The sequence below is a fragment of the Uloborus diversus genome, chromosome 2 (assembly GCF_026930045.1).
Source record: "Uloborus diversus isolate 005 chromosome 2, Udiv.v.3.1, whole genome shotgun sequence".
Lineage (NCBI taxonomy): Eukaryota > Metazoa > Arthropoda > Arachnida > Araneae > Uloboridae > Uloborus > Uloborus diversus.
The window spans coordinates 135,299,672-135,317,238 of NC_072732.1; the positions used below are offsets into that span (position 1 = coordinate 135,299,672).

Sequence of the window (17,567 nt, forward strand, 5' to 3'; positions counted from 1 at the left end):
CCTTTTTTTAAATATATTTGTACTTTAAAACTCGGCGACAGTGGTGGCCACTAAGTTTTTCAGGTCTACAGCCACTGGTGAGATGGTAAATTACTGAGTCTGGACCTTTACTTGTGTATTTTATGAAAACTTAAAATAAAACTGATAATAATGCTGCAGATTATTTTCAACTGCACAAAATAGTGTCGCAGACTGGTTAGAAAATTTCTGCTACTGGGTATTGCACTATATTTTGAACATTTTCTTTTGCACACATGCATAAATGTCAAAAAAATTTAGTTTATGCAAAAAAAAAAAAAAAAACTCCTGCATACAAATTGAATTTTTTAATGAAGAATTTAATAATTTCTACTTAACTAGATTAAAATCAGCTGCATAAATAAATTACATATATATTTATACCTGAATGTTCGCATTGAATAAATATATTAAATAGTCAATAAAATAATTTTGGCACTTTTTGTTCTGTTTTTGATATTTTCTCACAAAATAGTTTTAGACATTTTCGGACACAAGGGTTTTGAACAGTATGGTAGAAACCTTGCCAACCCTGCTTTCATTTGCACACATGCATAAACATAGGGAAATTTTGTTCCTATTATCAAAAATAAATAAACTTATGCATAAAAATTGAAATTTTAATCAAGAATTCAACTCCTATCCAACTAGATTAAAATCAGCTGCATAAGTAAGTTGAATGTTCTCATTGAATAAATGTTCAATATAAAACATTACTTTGATACATTTTATTCTGTTTTTCGATGTTTTCTCACACAATACTATTTTTCTTAAAATATAGTTTTGGACACTTTCGGACAGTTTTGGACACTACGGTTTTGGACAGGACGGTAAAAACCAGGGTTTTTACTGTAGTGTCCAAAACCTTGCCAACCCTGCTTCACTTGCATTATGACATGGTAATGCTGACATTGAAAGACTATTTTCTATTTCAAAGCACCTTTTTGGTGAAAATAAGACAGCAAGGACTGAAAGATTTTTAAACAGCATACTTATAGTTAAAGACGCTGTAAAAAAGAATATCCTCATTTGCTTTCTTTACCAATTGGTCCAGAAATAATTAAATGTGCACAACAAGGACACGTAAATTACGCAACATACATGGATGAATGTGAAAGGAAAAAGGATTTGGAATTGAAACAGAAACAAAAAGAAGGGCAAAAAAGAAAGGATTGTGAAGAAGAAACTAAGAAAATGGAAAAAATTAAAACATATATTGAAAGTGAAACTGTAGAAATCTTTATAAAAGGCATGTAGGGCTATTTTGGTAAAAGTCAGTAAAAAGGGATAATCCTTTTCTGTTTTTTGAGTTCTTAACAAATTGCTTTTGGTCACCTTTTAGTTACTTTTTTTGTCACCTTTTAGTCACCTTTGTTTTCAAATTTGTCACCTTTCTCACTTTTTTCAAAGGCCATCAGCAGTCCTCGGCCTGAAAACCTTTTCATATACTAGGTTAATTTCACCGTAAGTGACTATTACTTGTCATTTTTTGGGGTATGCACAGATCTGAAAAAAATAGCTTAATAAAATACGCTTAATGTATGATTAAATAATACTGAAAACATCTGCTTTATTTGGATTTTGCTGTTGCTTTATTTTGTTACTAGTGGTACCCGCACGGCTTTGCCCGTAGTAAAAAATTAAAAGGTCATTTGATTCTCCTGTATATTTACAAATAATGGATGATGAATTTATCGCCGATTGGCTCTCCCATTCCAAGTCATGATAATTTCTTAATTTACTCCTCCATCTTTTGATAATTTTTCTCCGAAAAATGTTCTTAAAATTGAAATAGAAAATGAACAAAATCGAATTTTCGAAAAATCGCTTCGAGGTGCACACCCCCATGCTACAAACTAACTTTGTGCCAAATTTCATGAAAATTGGCCGAACGGTCTAGGCGCTATGCACGTCACAGAGATCCAGATATCCTCCAGACTATAGTGCCTAGAAAGAGTAGTGTGCCGATCGGCGCTTTTTTCCCCACGATTCTTGAAGACAAATTGTATGAAAACCGCTAGAGGGCAGTGCCATCGAGGTGTACGTTCAATTTCGCGGCGTTTCTCTTTTTTACCTTTATTTCGTGAATATTTCATGAAACAGCATTTAAGACTTTTAATGGAGTCATCAAAGTTGAACATTAGAAGAAATAAAGCTTCATCTTGTTTCGTACCAGGATGCAAAAGTGGATACAAAACATTCAAGGAGAAGGTTACGCTTTTTAAAGCTCCAGGAGATGAAGAAAAACTAAAGTGGAATTCGTTAATTCCCAGGTTAGATAAAGTTTTTGACAAATATTGCTCAATTTGTTCTCTGCATTTTGGAAAACATTTTATTGAAACGCATTTTAAGCATATTATTAATGGCGAGGAAGTTTTGATTCCTCGGGGAAAACCTTTTTTGAAAGATGAGGCAATTCCGACAGTTTTCCCAAATCTGCCAACATACTTTACTAAAAAAGTACCAAAGAAAAGGTCCATCAGGAATTATGCAGTTAAAAAAAATTTTCCCTGTTAGAAAAAAATATAACTTGATCTTTCCGCAGATGAAACTGAAATAACCACGTATAAATCTATTATAAATGAAATTGTTCATATTAATTTGCCTAACGAATATTGGGTTTGTATGAAATTTAAAAATTCATTAATTATGTAAGGATGATTTTGGCAATTTTTGACCCCCCTCCCCCCATGTAAAGGTACGTAAGATTTTTCAAACCCCCCTATCCCCCTATTCTTACATAAGATTCCACTTCGTTTTTCAAAATGATAAAATAACAAATCTTGGAATCGTTATTAAATTCACATTATTAAATTAAACCTTTTATTGTAAAGAAATAGTTACTGAAAAGTTAGAATCTAAACTGAATGTTTTTTCGACTTTTTTTTTTTTTTTAAATGTAATATTAATTACAAATAAAACACGCAATACACAATGCGACTCTTTTATTATATTTTATGCTTTTTTTTTTTTGTAAAACAAATAAAAAAACATTTTATCCTAACACGTTTCTTACCTTCCAGACGCAAATGGAACATAATCTCTGCCAAATCACTTGACCGCGCAATTTCTAATGTGAAATACCGACTGGGAAAATATTACGTAAGAATGAGCTTGACCCCCCCCCCCCAAGTAAGGGTACGTAGAGGCTTTTCCAACCCCCTCCCCCTCGGGACCCTTACGTATTTATTGAATGGCCCCTCATAGTCTACTATTTTCATTGAAGATAACTTAGCATAAGGTAATTTTATATGCTTCAAAAAATAAATGAACACCCATGTAACAATTAGCACTTATTACAGAATTTGTCTTTTGCGCAGAAATAAGTTCAATCCGAAAAACGGGGCTTTTAAACTGTGAAATCAGCATGCAATCGCTGATTTAAAACGAGTCTGATTGAGAAGCATAACGTACTCCTCGAGCGCAGCGCCATTTGGATTTTCCTCAGATCTGACCTCACTTTTTCCCCGTCGATCGGCACACTACTCTTTCTAGGCACTATATCCAGGCACCCAGACAGAGAGACTTTCAGCTTTATTATTAGTAAAGAATACAAACCTAACAGAATCTGCCTAATAAAAGTACCATTTTCAAAATTTCGGGTATTTAAAACTAAACCATGATAATTTTTTGTTCTTTATATTTAAAGAATGTGTTGATGCTATCAATCATAATGTTTTATTTTGTAGATTCATTTTTACTGAGCATCAGGGGTGGCTCCGGGGCCGTGCAATCCCTGCAGCCACTCAGGGCCCCTGCGCTGACATATTAATTTTTTTTTTTTTTGACGTCTTGATAGAACAAGCTTGTCAAAATTCAAGACTCTGTTTAACGCCCGTTGAGAGCTGAAAGATACCTTTCACCCATGCACTATTGCTGCTACAATGTGCTCCCCCTGCCCCCCCCCCCAAGGGTCTGGCCCCTAGCTTCTGGCTATAGACTGAAACCGTCTGTCGTTGGCCCTCGATATTAATCTCAAATCTCTTTTTTGGGTGGGGGGGGGGGTGATTATTTTGGTTTTTTTTCCTTAAGATTTGGCAGTTAGATTCTTCCCAAACAGGGATTCTCAACCTCTGCTACATAGGGTGTGCAATGGTCTGCGAAAAATTAGACCACATTTGGGAGATTTTTACGTGGTCGCATTAAAAACATTTCATTTTTATAGTAATATTTCATGTGATGTTTTTACATTAATTTTAGGATTAATTTTTTTATAAATCTTTTTTTTTTTCAAAGGTTTATTTACATTACGTATTAGTAATTACTATAATTAGGGGAGAGTTGGTAAAAATTGAACTGCGGAAGAAGTGGGACAGCTGCATTTTTAAGCCGAAATAAAGCGTATAAAATTATTTCTATCTTTAGATAAATAAATACCTTTGTGCTGAAAAGTAAAGTAAGAATTAACAATGTCATTAAAACACAAATTGCAGATTACTGCAATGTATCATGCAGTAATCTGCAATTTGTGCTTTTATGACGTTGTTATTTCTTACTTTATTTCTAGAGCCGCTATATAGATAGCCCGATGCATCAGCTTAAGTTTAGCAATTTTAGATCAGATTTTTCATTGTTGCGGAGCAAGGGTTACCAGAGTTAAAGTTTTTGGGTTTTGCCAAATTAGCCAAAAATAATACTTTATTTAATAAACAATTCACGTGCCGCTAATAATTGCTCGCAGTGAGAAATCACCAAATGCGATAACTTGCCAAAAAAGACAACCACTCAAACACGCGCTCCGATCCAAAATGGCTGAACTTAAGCTGTATTTCTATCTTGTCCAGTAGCTGTTGCAGATGCAGAGTAGAGTCAAACGAGAGTCTTAAAGCTGCTACAACTACTGAACTGGCTAGAAATTTGTTTTTCTTATGTTACTTCTGCTTATAAATGCAGCTATCCCATTCCTTCTGACTCCACATTCCTCTACCACACTTGTCTCTATATTAATGTATTGTTGTTAGCCGGGTTGGATTGACCTATAAACTAAAAAAGTTATAGCTTGTTGGGGGCCTCCTGCTCCCAAAAAACTGCATGATTCATTCCTAAAAAAAAATAGGAAGTTTGAAAAAAAAATTATTTTCCATCGAAAACCTTGAACATTTGGAAAATGTAGTTACAAACCTTGAATTTTAAAATTTCTAATGAATGTGAGGAGAAGGGGAAAGACCAAATTGTACCAAATTCAGCTCCTTGCTACATCTGGCATCAAAAATGTATAAATCATGGTTCTCACGTTTCTGTAACATATAGCTTGAGATATTTTTTTATGATTCACATGTTTTATATCTTGTTAATTATTAATACCAAATTCAGTACTTTAGAAGTTCTTATGTTATAGCTTGCTTTCATCTTACTTCAACTTAATCTGTTTAGCACAAGAACAAAATATTGCTCTAACCTTTATTCTTTTTCGTTTTCCACCCTGTAATGGGAAATCTACAGTTTTTGAAAAAACAAAAACTTCAAACAGAAGTTTCTTACAAGTTTAGAACAATGCGATAAAGTATTAAAATGTCAGAGACTGGAAAGTGCAAATGAAGTGCTTTAAATAAGTTTAACTGTTCTAGAGTTCTTGAAAATAATTAAATAAGTATTTGAGTTTACTTGAAAAGTACTTCAATTTTATTTCTTATCTAGTGTAGGAAAATCTCCACACCATTTCTTTTAAGAGTTTTATGGATTTTTTACTAGTTATTATTTTGTTTGTCGTTGGGTTCGGGAGATGAACAAAAATTAACCCTAACAAAAACTGATGTGAGCAAGTGATGAAGCATTGTCCTTTCTCCTCCCTCTGTCAATCAATGTCAACGATTTGTCGAACCAAAAAAAAAATTATTTTGCATTCTCTTAGTTTGCAAAAGAGTGAAACTTATAAAAGGTTTTGGTTTGTTATTTTTTTCCTTGATATTTTTCTCGTTCAAATTTTGTTTTATAAGGCCTCAAAATGCAGGATTTTCTATTTTTCAAAATTTTCCCCGGGGGGAAAACCCTGAACCCCCTCAAACTGAGGATATTCTATATCGCATTTAAGGTGGTTTTTGAATCACTCTCCTGATACTCCCATCCCTCCAAAGTTAATCCTAAATGTATATATGTAGAGATTGTATTGAGAAAAATGTTTTGTTAATTTTAGTTAGTTATAATTAGGATTAAATTACATTAATAGAGAGAATCGTTTTATTTATAAAATAATAGAGGTGCCCACCAGGTGGAAGGAATGGCAAAACCTGAGTCATTGAAATCTTTAAGGGGCTGTTTCTAGAGATGTTTTCTCACTTTTTTTAAGAGGTCTCGTTCATGGGGGGAGAAGAGTGACATCACTCTTGCGATGGACAATCCTGTAATTATTGCAATGATTAATATTTTTTATTTGGTCCGGGAGCCCCGCAAAAAGTCTTTGCCTAGGGCCTCGCAAAGCCTAGGGCCGCCGCTGCTGAGCATGAAGATAATTTTGACAGCAGACGATACTTAAACAAAATTATATTTGGCTGCAGAATGAAATGCTTTTCTTTTTTGAATAAAAGAATTAGTTATGAATATTTTACATGCATTTCATTTTTTAGGATTTGCATTTTAAATAAAAATTTAAATAGAAAAAGCTGAATATTTACTGGAACATTTTTGCAAATTTGTATTAGTTTTTTTTATTAGCCTGTATCAACTATTCAAAGGTAAACTAATTTTAGTACTCTGTTACAATAACCTGCTGCATTATTAAATATGCTGCTTTACTGAGGTATAAAAGTTGTATCTACATAATTACTAAGGAAAAAAGGGTAACTGTTCAGATACCACTTTAAAGGCTTAGTATTTGTCACTTACCTTCAAATTGATTTAGCAAACTACACAAAATGTGCAGATACCACTTTTTTGCTATAGCTTTTTTTAATACTTCACGTTCAAAAATTGCCAAAAAACTTGAGATTTAGGTAAACTAAATTACTAACTAATGGCCATGTGGTGACAAGAACTCAAATTTGACAAAATGTTCAGATAGCACATCTGTGCTTAGCATGGCATTACAGTTATGTACTACCTATCAAAAGAGCATTTTTGAAGAATTTTGACAATTAGATTTGAGTATAATTTGCATTAAACTTTTTTTTCAATCTAACTCATTCAGAAACTCATTGTGAATCAGTCACCACAATTTGGGGAAACATAAATAATTTGTTATTATTCCTTTTGATTTATCCGTAAATGTCTTTCAGTGTGTTTTTTTATATTTCATTTTTCATTTGCCAATCATTTCTTTCAGCACTGTATTATAATTAGCATAAGTAAAAGCATTCTTGTGTTTAGAGCTATTGGAAGTGACATATCTGCTGGAGCCCTGTTAATACCTTCAAATACAAGGATCAGTGCTGCTGAAATTGGAGTATTATCTGTTTATGGCATTCAATCTATTTTAACGTACCAAAAACCATGGATTGCCTTATTATCAACAGGAGATGAAGTAAGCTTTCATTAATTGTTTTTAAAACTATTCTTCAATTTTGCATGTATAACTTTATGTTCTATGTAGCTTTATACAGGCCTGGTTCCTGGGGTAGGCGACCTGTACCACTGCCTAGGGCGGCAGATTTTAGGGGCAGCAAATTTCATGATGGAAAAATGTAAGGAAAAGGGGGAAAAATGTGAAATTCAAATTTGTTCCCCTTTTTTTTTTTTTTTTTTTTTTTTTGCAGCTCAAATTGCAGCAATACGTAAGAGTATGATCGATGCTTTTACAATAGATATGAAGTGAAGTACCGTTTATACGTTTTTGAAGAGACTGTATGGAAAAAGCATATCAATGAAAAGGCTTATAATGGGTACCGTATTACCCTGCATTATCCAGCAGGCCGGAAAAAAGCGAGGTTGACCAGTATGCTGGGAAATTCAAATTTTCCGGCATGCCAGATAATTGGAGGTTTCTTTTTCAGCAAAACAAAAGTAAATTTCCCCATTCAGTTCCAATCAGAAAGCAAACCACTGTACAGGGTTCGTACGGGTCAAGTCATGGAAAAATGTCTTGGACAAGGAGAAAGGAACAGTAGCTAAAAGAGCATTAGAAATCTTGAGTGATTTAACAGTATAGCACATAAAAGCTATTGAAAGTGGAAAATTGAACGTTCCAAAAATCAAATCAGAATTTTGAAATCTCATTGCATCCACTTCTGTCGCAGCCGCTTGCCATTTTTTTCAATGTGATTTTATTGCCTGGACTTATTTTGAATTTTCTGTTATTTTCAACACTTCTTATGTTTCATATTCTGTAGTAGCAAAATTTCACGTTCTTAGTTTTGCCACGCCCACTCAAAAAAAAGCAATTCAACTGCATGCAAGTTCGATTCCATCACTCGTAAGGACTTTATTATTAAATTTATCAGAGTTTATCTTAATTTGTTGAATGTTTTAGAAAATAAAGATCTTAAGTCAGGCGATAGAATACAGAAATAGAGGAATTCTAATGCTCTAAAACAGTAGTTCCCAATCTCAACATCCGGCACGCAAAACTAATCCATGCGACCCACTACTACGTTCAATGTCATGAATTAAACATGTTCTGGAAGTTCTGAACCTATTAATTTATATGCATTTGAAAATATCAGGGCTCCCAAATGGTCCGCTTTTCCCGCCAAAATCCGTTTTTTAGGGTAAAGTCCGCTTTAGACCGCTTTTTAACATTTTGGTCCGTTTAGTCCGCTTTTGTATTGTTTTTACTAAAAAATCAGATTTTAAAAATTTTCATTACATTAAAAGATACTGTGTGCTGACTTATGTTAAGCCTGAACAAGCTGCCGCGGCGCCGTTTTTCTATTGAACTTGACTTTCTGATATTATTTCGCTTCAGATTGACGTCATTGACTCCTCCCACCGCTGTAACATGGGAATCTAGCAAAAGGAGAAGTTTGGGGGAAGAGTTATGACGTGAAATCAAAGCATTTTGCTACCGATATTTTTCACGGGTTCGTACGCACTTGAAAAAAATCAAGAATGTTTCATCAGTGGAATTTTCTGAACTTGTGTTCGATATGTAGCATCGCGAAAAATTACTTCCTGTGTTTGCGAGTTCAATCTTTTTGCATCTTGTTAATATTTTGACGTTTTTGACAATCAGAAGTTACTTTAACATTCATTAACTTAGATTAGCTTATTTTATGTTTAATTACAATAAAAATTAATTTTTTTTTTCGGAACCATGATAACATCAAACTTTCTTGGACTTCGCCGAAAATTGCTTGCTGGGTTTTGAGATTTCAATCTCTTTGCATCTTGTAAATATTTTGATATTTTTGGCAATCAGAAGTTATTTTGACACACTCCACCATAGATTAGCTTATTTTTTTGTTTAATTTTAATAGATAAGAGACTACTTTTTTTTTCGAAACCACGGCAACATTGAACTTACTCGCTTTTGCATCTTGTTAATGTTATGATATTTTTGGCAATCGGAAGTTATTTTGACATAACACCTCCTTAGATTAGCTTATTTTTAGGTTAATTTTAATAGACGATTAATTTTTATATTTTTGGTACCATAGCAACATTGAACTTTCTCGCACTTAACGGAAAGTGCTTGTTTGTCGTGTTTGAGATTTCAATCTTTTTGCATCTTGTAAATAATTTGATATTTTTGTCAATCAGAAGTAATTTTGACACACTCCACCATAGATTAGCTTATTTTTTGTTTAATTTTAATAGATAAGAGACTACTTTTTTTTTCAAAACCATGGCAACATTGAACTTACTCGCACTTTGCGGAAAATTGCTTGTCGTGTTCGAGATTTCAATCTTTTTGCATCTTGTTAATATTTTGATATTTTTGGCAATCGGAAGTTATTTTGGCATACGCCACCATATATTAGCTTATTTTTTGTTTAATTTTAATAGGCAATAAACTACTTTTTTTTCGAAACCATGGCAACATTGAACTTACTCGCACTTCGCGATCTTTTTGCATCTTGTTAATGTTATGATATTTTTGGCAATCGGAAGTTATTTTGACATACGCCATCATAGAATAGCTTATTTTTTGTTTAATTTTAATAGATAATAAACTTTCTTATTTTTGGACCATAGCAGCATTGCACGTACTCGAACTTCGCGAGGAATTGCTTCTTGTCTTTGAGATTTCAATCTGTTTGCATCTTGTACATATTTTGATATTTTGCGCAATCGAATGTTATTTTCACATTTGCTATCTTAGACTAGCATATTTTATGTTCAATTTTAGTCATGTTTAGTTTTAGAGTTTTTTTTTCTTTTTTGGAAATTATGCCAACAGTGAACATACTTTGCGAAAATTTGATTCTCTTGTGCAAGATTTCAATCCTTTTGCATCTTGTAATTATTTTAATATTTTTTAAAATTGGAAGCTGTTTTGACATGTGCTACCTCAAATTTTTTTATTTAATTTTATTTTTAAAAATTAAAAACTTTGTATCCTTATTTTTTTAAGTACTCATAATGAGTATTTTCAATTTGAAAATATAGCTCTATGAATCTAAACTTACATATTTATTTATTACATTAAGTTATCCAGTAAAAGCAGGCTCAAATTTACATTCAGTGTATTTATCGCTTAAGCAGCATTTGTATATTTTTGGGTATGGTAACTTTAATAAAAAAAATTTCTTTCTCACTAATTTTTATATGTATTTGAAGACAGTTACAATTTTTTTTTTGGTCCCTGAACAAATAATACATACATATGAAGAAAAGATTTGCAAACCTCTAATATTTTTGAACTTAGTCAGTTAGTAGCGTAGCCAGAAATTACATCCTGCTTTGGTGTTTGGTCATAAACTCTTATATGTATATAAACTTACCATATTTTGGCTGGAAATATGTGTAAAAACCAAGGGCTGTGGAAAGGGAGGGGGACCTCCTGGCCTCCAAACTATATCTTCTTGTCTTACAGTACCTTATATCAAAATGAATTCTCTTTAAACTTGTTACGTGAAAAATTTTGTAAACTACTATGTACTAAGGTGTTTACTGTAATAACTGTATCTAAAAGGTCTTTATTAGGTATGCACTGATTGATCGGTCACTTGGGTGATTATTTTTAACTAGCCAGTTTTTACCTGTTAAGTAGTAGAAAATTTATTTTACAATTAAAGTTACTCTGTAAGATAGTCAGTCACATGCTTGCTTGTCACTCCCCCCCCTCCCTCATCCAAATGTTTGTGTGAATAATATAATTCAATGGATAAGAAGTTCAGATGTACAAAAGGTGATAAGGATTTATCATTAAAAATCATTATTTTGGTTAATTAACGAATTATCTTCACATATTTATTGCCAGGCAGCTAATTTGCCTTTTGGTGCTACCCTGGGTTTAACTGTGAATGGTCCTCCCAAGGTCCTCTTTTTAATCCTAACTGGTCCTCTTTGGTCCCCTTTTTGATTCAAAGTGGTCCTCTTTTACCCTTTTCTATGGCTAAAATGTGTTGGGAGCCCAGAAATATGCAAATTTGTAAACAAAACAAATATACTTTTGAATCAGAAGATTGATTCATTACTGAATGTTTTTTTCAAAAAGGATCTGGTTTAAAAACATAAAAAGAACTAAACTACATGGCTTTACTTTAAAGAACCAAAATACTGTCAAGTTACGTGGATGATTAAAGGCACTGTTGACACTAAAAAGTAACTTTTGAAGCAAATTTATTGAAACTTAGTGATGACCTTTGTCCCATTCAATATCATTCTGCCTGTTTAAAAAAAAAAAAATCAGACATTTAAGCATCATCATATTTGTTTCACTGCATTTTTACTTTACGAAAATTTATATGATGAAGACAAACAAGAATAGTTTAGTTTTTTAAGTGTGCACTTATATTTTTTCCATTACCAGTAAGTGCTTCAATGAGGCTGTGGCATTCATATACTAGATGTTTTGCTAATGCTCATTTCAAAATATTACCAAGTTTGAGATTAAATAGTGCTATTCTCTTCATGTAACAAGGTCATGAAAATTTTCATTGAAGTCATGAAAAAGTCTTAGAAAAGTCATGGAATATTTTTATCCAAATAGAGTATGAACCCTGACTGTAAGGAAAAAAATAAATAACTCCCGAAAGTAACCTTCTTTCAAAAAAAAAAGTGTATTGCATATAATATGTCCTTGTTATTTATGGTATGTCATTCTTGATGGATTTAATTATATCCCAATAAAGTAATCAATTCAGAAGCAATCATCGTTACTGCGATTTGTTCATAATTTTTTTTAGTAAATTATTTTAGGTTCCTTTTAGAGAGGTAAGTTTAATTTTTATTTATTTAATAGCTATGGTAAATTCTTTAGCACTGTCTTAGGGGTGGTAAATTTCTGCTTAAATGTTTGCTTACTTAGTTTTAATTTAATTTTTATAAAATTATTTGTTATTAAAAATATTTTTATTGTTAAAATAACAAAAGACATTGTTAGTAAATATTTTTACAAAATTAAACTGTTTGTTAGTACTAATGAGATATGCATAGAACTTATATTCATTTTTAAGCTGCATATATTTTTTATAGTATCATTTTTTTCCCCCTAACCTCAATTTTTCCAACATGCAGGAAAGGACCAGGCAAGTGTTATTAAAAATCTGGTGACCCATGCGTAATGTGGGGTGATACGGTACAAGTTAATGTGTATACTCTGCTGGGACTATTGATAAAAACGTATAAAGGAGAAATATATAAACGGTGCTTCACTGTGTATATTGTTAAAATGAGGGGGAGGAGACTACTAGAGGCATCACTGGTTTTATGTCAATATTGTATTTCAAGGAAAAAGTTGAACATTGTTCCCGTGGGTCAGGAAATCCTGGGAAACATGAAATTGTTAGGGCATTTTGATTTGATCAAAAAAGTTGGGGAATAGTCATGGAAAATCATTAATTAGGTCAAACAATTGTGAAATTAGGCCTGGAAAAATGTTATTATTTTCATCATTATCTTCTGCAGCGTATAGGTTTTGTTCTTCAACCAATGCATGAAACCAGAATTGTTATGCATATTACCAAAGCGAGTACTTATCTAAGGACTTAATGTAGCAGCAAAAGGAAATATTTAAGAATTAGTACTAAGATGTTTGTCTTTGCACATGTTCCAAAAGAATCATAATTTTCGATTCATATATAAAGCTGCAAAACCAAAAATCAAGTCTGAAGTTCCATAGATTTTTTTTGAAACACCTGGAAAAATCTGGGAATTTCATTTTTGAAAGTAATTGGGTTACGTGATTTAAGCTTTACATCGAACATGAAAACTATTTAGTTTTGAATAATCAACTTATAAAATATTAGATAGCATGCTCTACTTTATTTTTCCAAAATCCTGTATTCCCATAATTCCTGAAATAGGATATTTTTTAATTTTTAAACTTTAAACAACACAAATGTAAATTTTTGTTTTGCAGTGCATATACTGTGAAAGTAAATATTTATGGTTCTGTCACTTTTCTAATTTTTGTAAATGGTAAAAAAAGTATAATAAGCAGTACTGAAGAATTTTATTTTCTGCTGTTTTGTCATATTGATAAGTCTTTCTAATTTTCAGGTTTCAATGTTGGTAGCTATAGTATTAAGTCCAATTAGTACAAAAAGTTGATGCTAAGTTTTTAAGTTGATACTGATATTAAATGCAATGGGTTACACTCACATAATGCTTATAAATTATTAAGGACGAAGTTTGTGCTTATTATCTAATTAACCAGCATTTTATGATTTTCTTTTTTTTTTAATTGTTTATGCAGTGCTTTTATTATTAATAACTTTCTTCATAGGTTTTAGAGCCCAACATGCCTTTGAGACCTGGTTGTATAAGAGACAGTAATAAAAGTAGTCTGAAATATGCTCTGGTTGAAAATCGAATTCCAGTTGTTGATGTTGGTATTGCCAGAGATAAGTAAATATTTAAATAAAAAGGTTTTTCTCCTTTTTTCAATTTCATTGATTTTTTTTTAAATTTAAATATCTTATATGTATGCTTTTAATAGACTGTATGTAATATTTTCTTTGAATGTATTCTCATAATAATTTTAACTAAACCTGTCAATTAATGAAAGATGACAGATTAACTTGAAACTATGTGATTTTCAAGGCATCATAAAGCTTTCAGTCCATTCCTCCAAGTCCCTAAGAACTTGTTTTTTCTTTTAGTGCCTAAAAGCCTTTTATTCTCTCTCTCTCTCTGTTTCTTTTTTGCTCCTTCTTGCCCTCTTTCTCCCACCCCTCTTTTTTGCTATGCAATAAAAATTGTGGGATTTAAAAAAGGGGATTTGCAAGTTTTAACTATTTAATTATTCATGAAATGTATTTTGAATTGATTGATACGTTATTTGTATTTCAATTTATTTGAAAATTTATTCTGCCCTGTGTAACTGTCTTTAAATTTTCATAAGTTATTTTAGTCACAATAATCCAAAAAATCATATGTATTGTCATAAAACATGAAGTATTGATATATTGATCAACACTCGTAGTATTAATATGTGCAGTGGCATAAGGGGACACTGGACTTGTGCCCACCCCAGAATACTGAGTTGATTTGTTTTCAAAAGCATCTACTGAAGAGAAGGAAAGAACACATCTTGAGGAAAACAAAGTTATTTAATAAGGAAAAAAAATATTGTTAGGTTTGCTGTCTTCAAACTTTATTTAAAATCAGTTTTGTAAAACTACTTTGGAGTTGTTAGGGAATTTTCTTTTATTTTGCTAGTGGGCTCGGAATAGCACGGCAAGAATCAGTTTCAACAAAAAAAGTAAGAGAAGGGCATTGGCTGCCATATTTGGTAGACGTGCAGCAATTGATTTTTGCAACATAACAAAAACACATTTTTAATTTTGCATTTTTTTCATGCTTAATGCCTTTTACTTTTTTTTTGTGTGCAGTCTTGCCCATGTTAATTAAATAAGCGCTAATTTTGTGTTTTAGTTTACTGCTTCCTTCCTTTATATTTGCTCAGTATGAAAAATAATTATGTACCACACAGGTTACATCATAAATATTATTTTGATTTTTTTGCCCCATCTGAATTAAGATTGATAAGACACATTGCTTGTCCATTGGTAACTTATTTTTCACCATTTTATTTCACTCTAACATGGTCTCATGCATTTTTTTTTTTTTTCAGATCATTCAGTAATATTAATATTATTGGTACATTTGAATCTTTTTTTTTTTTTTATGCAGCGCTGAAGATGTTAAATTTCACTTAATGCTTGCATTTGAAAGTGCTGATGTAATTATTTCGACTGGAGGAGTGTCTATGGGTGAAAAGGTATAAAATATTTATAGGCTTAAATTACCTTGTTAAATAAAATGTATGTCTTCATATCTGTATTTACATCAGTGATAGTGTATAATGATTAAAATTAGATAAGATTTTGTTAGAAAGTTCTTAGCGCTTTATTTGGGCTTTATAGTTGTTAACATAGACTTTATGTGATTTAATAATTTTGTAAAATTAATTTATTCAATATGATTGAAATCTGCTACTTTCTTATTAGCATCTCATTTTTTCATTATTCTGATAACTAAATTTAAAAGATTGGGTTTTTTATCAACAAAAGTTAATAAATGAAATATTTCATTGAGATAGATTTGTCATCATCCGAACTGATACCTGTCTTTGCTATTTTTGTAACTTCATACAAATTCCATGATTGAACAATTTTAAATAGAAAAAGCAAAGTATTAGTACAGGCTTTTTTTCTTTTTTCTTTTTTTTTTTTTTTTTAGCTTTTAGACAATGATAGTTCTAGATATTGCATCTTTCATCACAATGACGATATGCACCTGCCGACATTAATTTCTGGGTATGCCTACTGAATAATCATCCTGGTTTACCTTGGCTCTTACTTGGTTCCTCTTAGCTCTTACTTTACTCCAGAGGGATCCACTTAATAAGAGTCATGGCACAGACTGTGCCATTGAAATTTTTAGGAGGGTTCTTTAGAGGGGTATTTTTTTATTTTTAAGGGGAGACTCTCAGGCTGGGAGGTCTTTATGGCATTTGGGGAGGGGGAGTGCACCCTTGCTCTTGGGGAGGGGGCAACCCTGCCTTACTCCCACTTGGTTCCTCTTGACCAAAGTAAATGAGATGGAGACAATTTCATCTCATATTTGAACCGTTCCTTCCTCCATAAATGTTTCTACCAAGAATAATAACAGATTTTGACATTTGTTTCAGAAAACCTTTCAATAACTGCATGTTTTTTTTTAACTTAGGATATGCTGAAGCAAGTTTTAGAATATGATTTCAATGCAAAGATTCATTTTGGACGCATTCATATGAAACCAGGGTACGTAATAGTAGCTCTTCATGTATGAGTTTTGAATGTTTCAATAGTATATATGTACTAATATGAAAAACTTTTAAATTAAAATTATGATATTTAATTATTCCCCCAAAAAGAGCAACTAACAATTTAATAATTCTCATATAGTTCATTATAGCCAAATCTTAGGAAAATCAAAAAGCCATGCACATGAAGAATTGTATAGAAAACCTTTTATCTTGTAAGCATATACCAAACAGCTCAGTTACCGCATTCAAATACTGCAATTTTGCCCTTTCTATAGGTTTGTCAGTCTGAAATAGTCATAACATACTTGAAGGCAAATAACCTCATATAGATGCTGAGTTTATCTTCAAGTTAGTAGCTAAAAATATTTTATCTCGCCAGTGAGAGGTTCGTAAACATGTATATCTCTCATGCATGTTCAATCGTATTCAATTCAAGAGAGCATGCTTACCAGTGCTGGATCTACTTTTCCTTTGAGCCAGGACTAATCTTGAAATTGATGTCCCTACCCATCTTTCTTCAAGTTTTAATAGTAAGTTTCAATTTTAAAAAAAGCACAGAAAAATATTGAATTTGCCGCCCAGGGCATGGGCCCTGACTTACTCCCCCGTAGATCTAGTTCTGATGCTTGGCCATATGTTACATCAGAAATCAGTTTACATTCACTACTGTTTGCCTTTTTCTAATGCATTTTATCCTCATGAAGCTCTTGAACTTCTGCTATTTCTTGGGCTTCATTGGTTTGGTCCTTGTAAGTATTTTGGTGTCCTCTTTACAAACTTTTTGGATTCCCCTATACTTTAGAGCTTAAGCATCGAGCATTTCTTGGGTCATAAATTAGTGGTGAAAAGATTTTAAATCTAAAGCACCCGGCTTCAATCAGAGATGGAAGTCTTCTGACATTTGTCTGAATTCCTGACTTTCCTTAAATTTTCGAGAACATTTAAACTTTTGACCATGTAAAAAATATCTTACTTTTGCCCATTTATCCCATTTTTGTAAACTTAATATCACAACAAGCAAAGTAGACGAACATTGTACTGTAATTTTGTCAGTGTTAAGTTTCATGAAAATAATCTTCAGTGTGCTACTGCTATGGTTTACTGAGTGTTAACGGACAATCAGCAATTTGTGGTTATAAAATTATTTTAATAAGCATTCGTATCTTCAGAAATATTCTGCATCTTTTATTTTATTAATACAAAACAAACCTAAATATTGTATATTTTAAAATGCAAAATAAGCTTTCACACTTTTTCCCCC

The 17,567-nt window shown here is 32.0% G+C and overlaps 1 protein-coding gene across 1 annotated transcript in view; it reads left to right on the forward strand.

The window, feature by feature from the left end:
* The window catches only part of LOC129217351 (gephyrin-like), a 77,816-nt gene that overhangs the window by 43,875 nt on the left and 16,374 nt on the right, over positions 1-17,567 (forward strand). The window contains exons 15-18 of the mRNA XM_054851636.1: positions 7,321-7,474; positions 13,781-13,902; positions 15,190-15,277; positions 16,228-16,301. Coding sequence (XP_054707611.1) covers positions 7,321-7,474; positions 13,781-13,902; positions 15,190-15,277; positions 16,228-16,301 — 438 coding nt within the window. The remainder of the gene's footprint in view (positions 1-7,320; positions 7,475-13,780; positions 13,903-15,189; positions 15,278-16,227; positions 16,302-17,567) is intronic.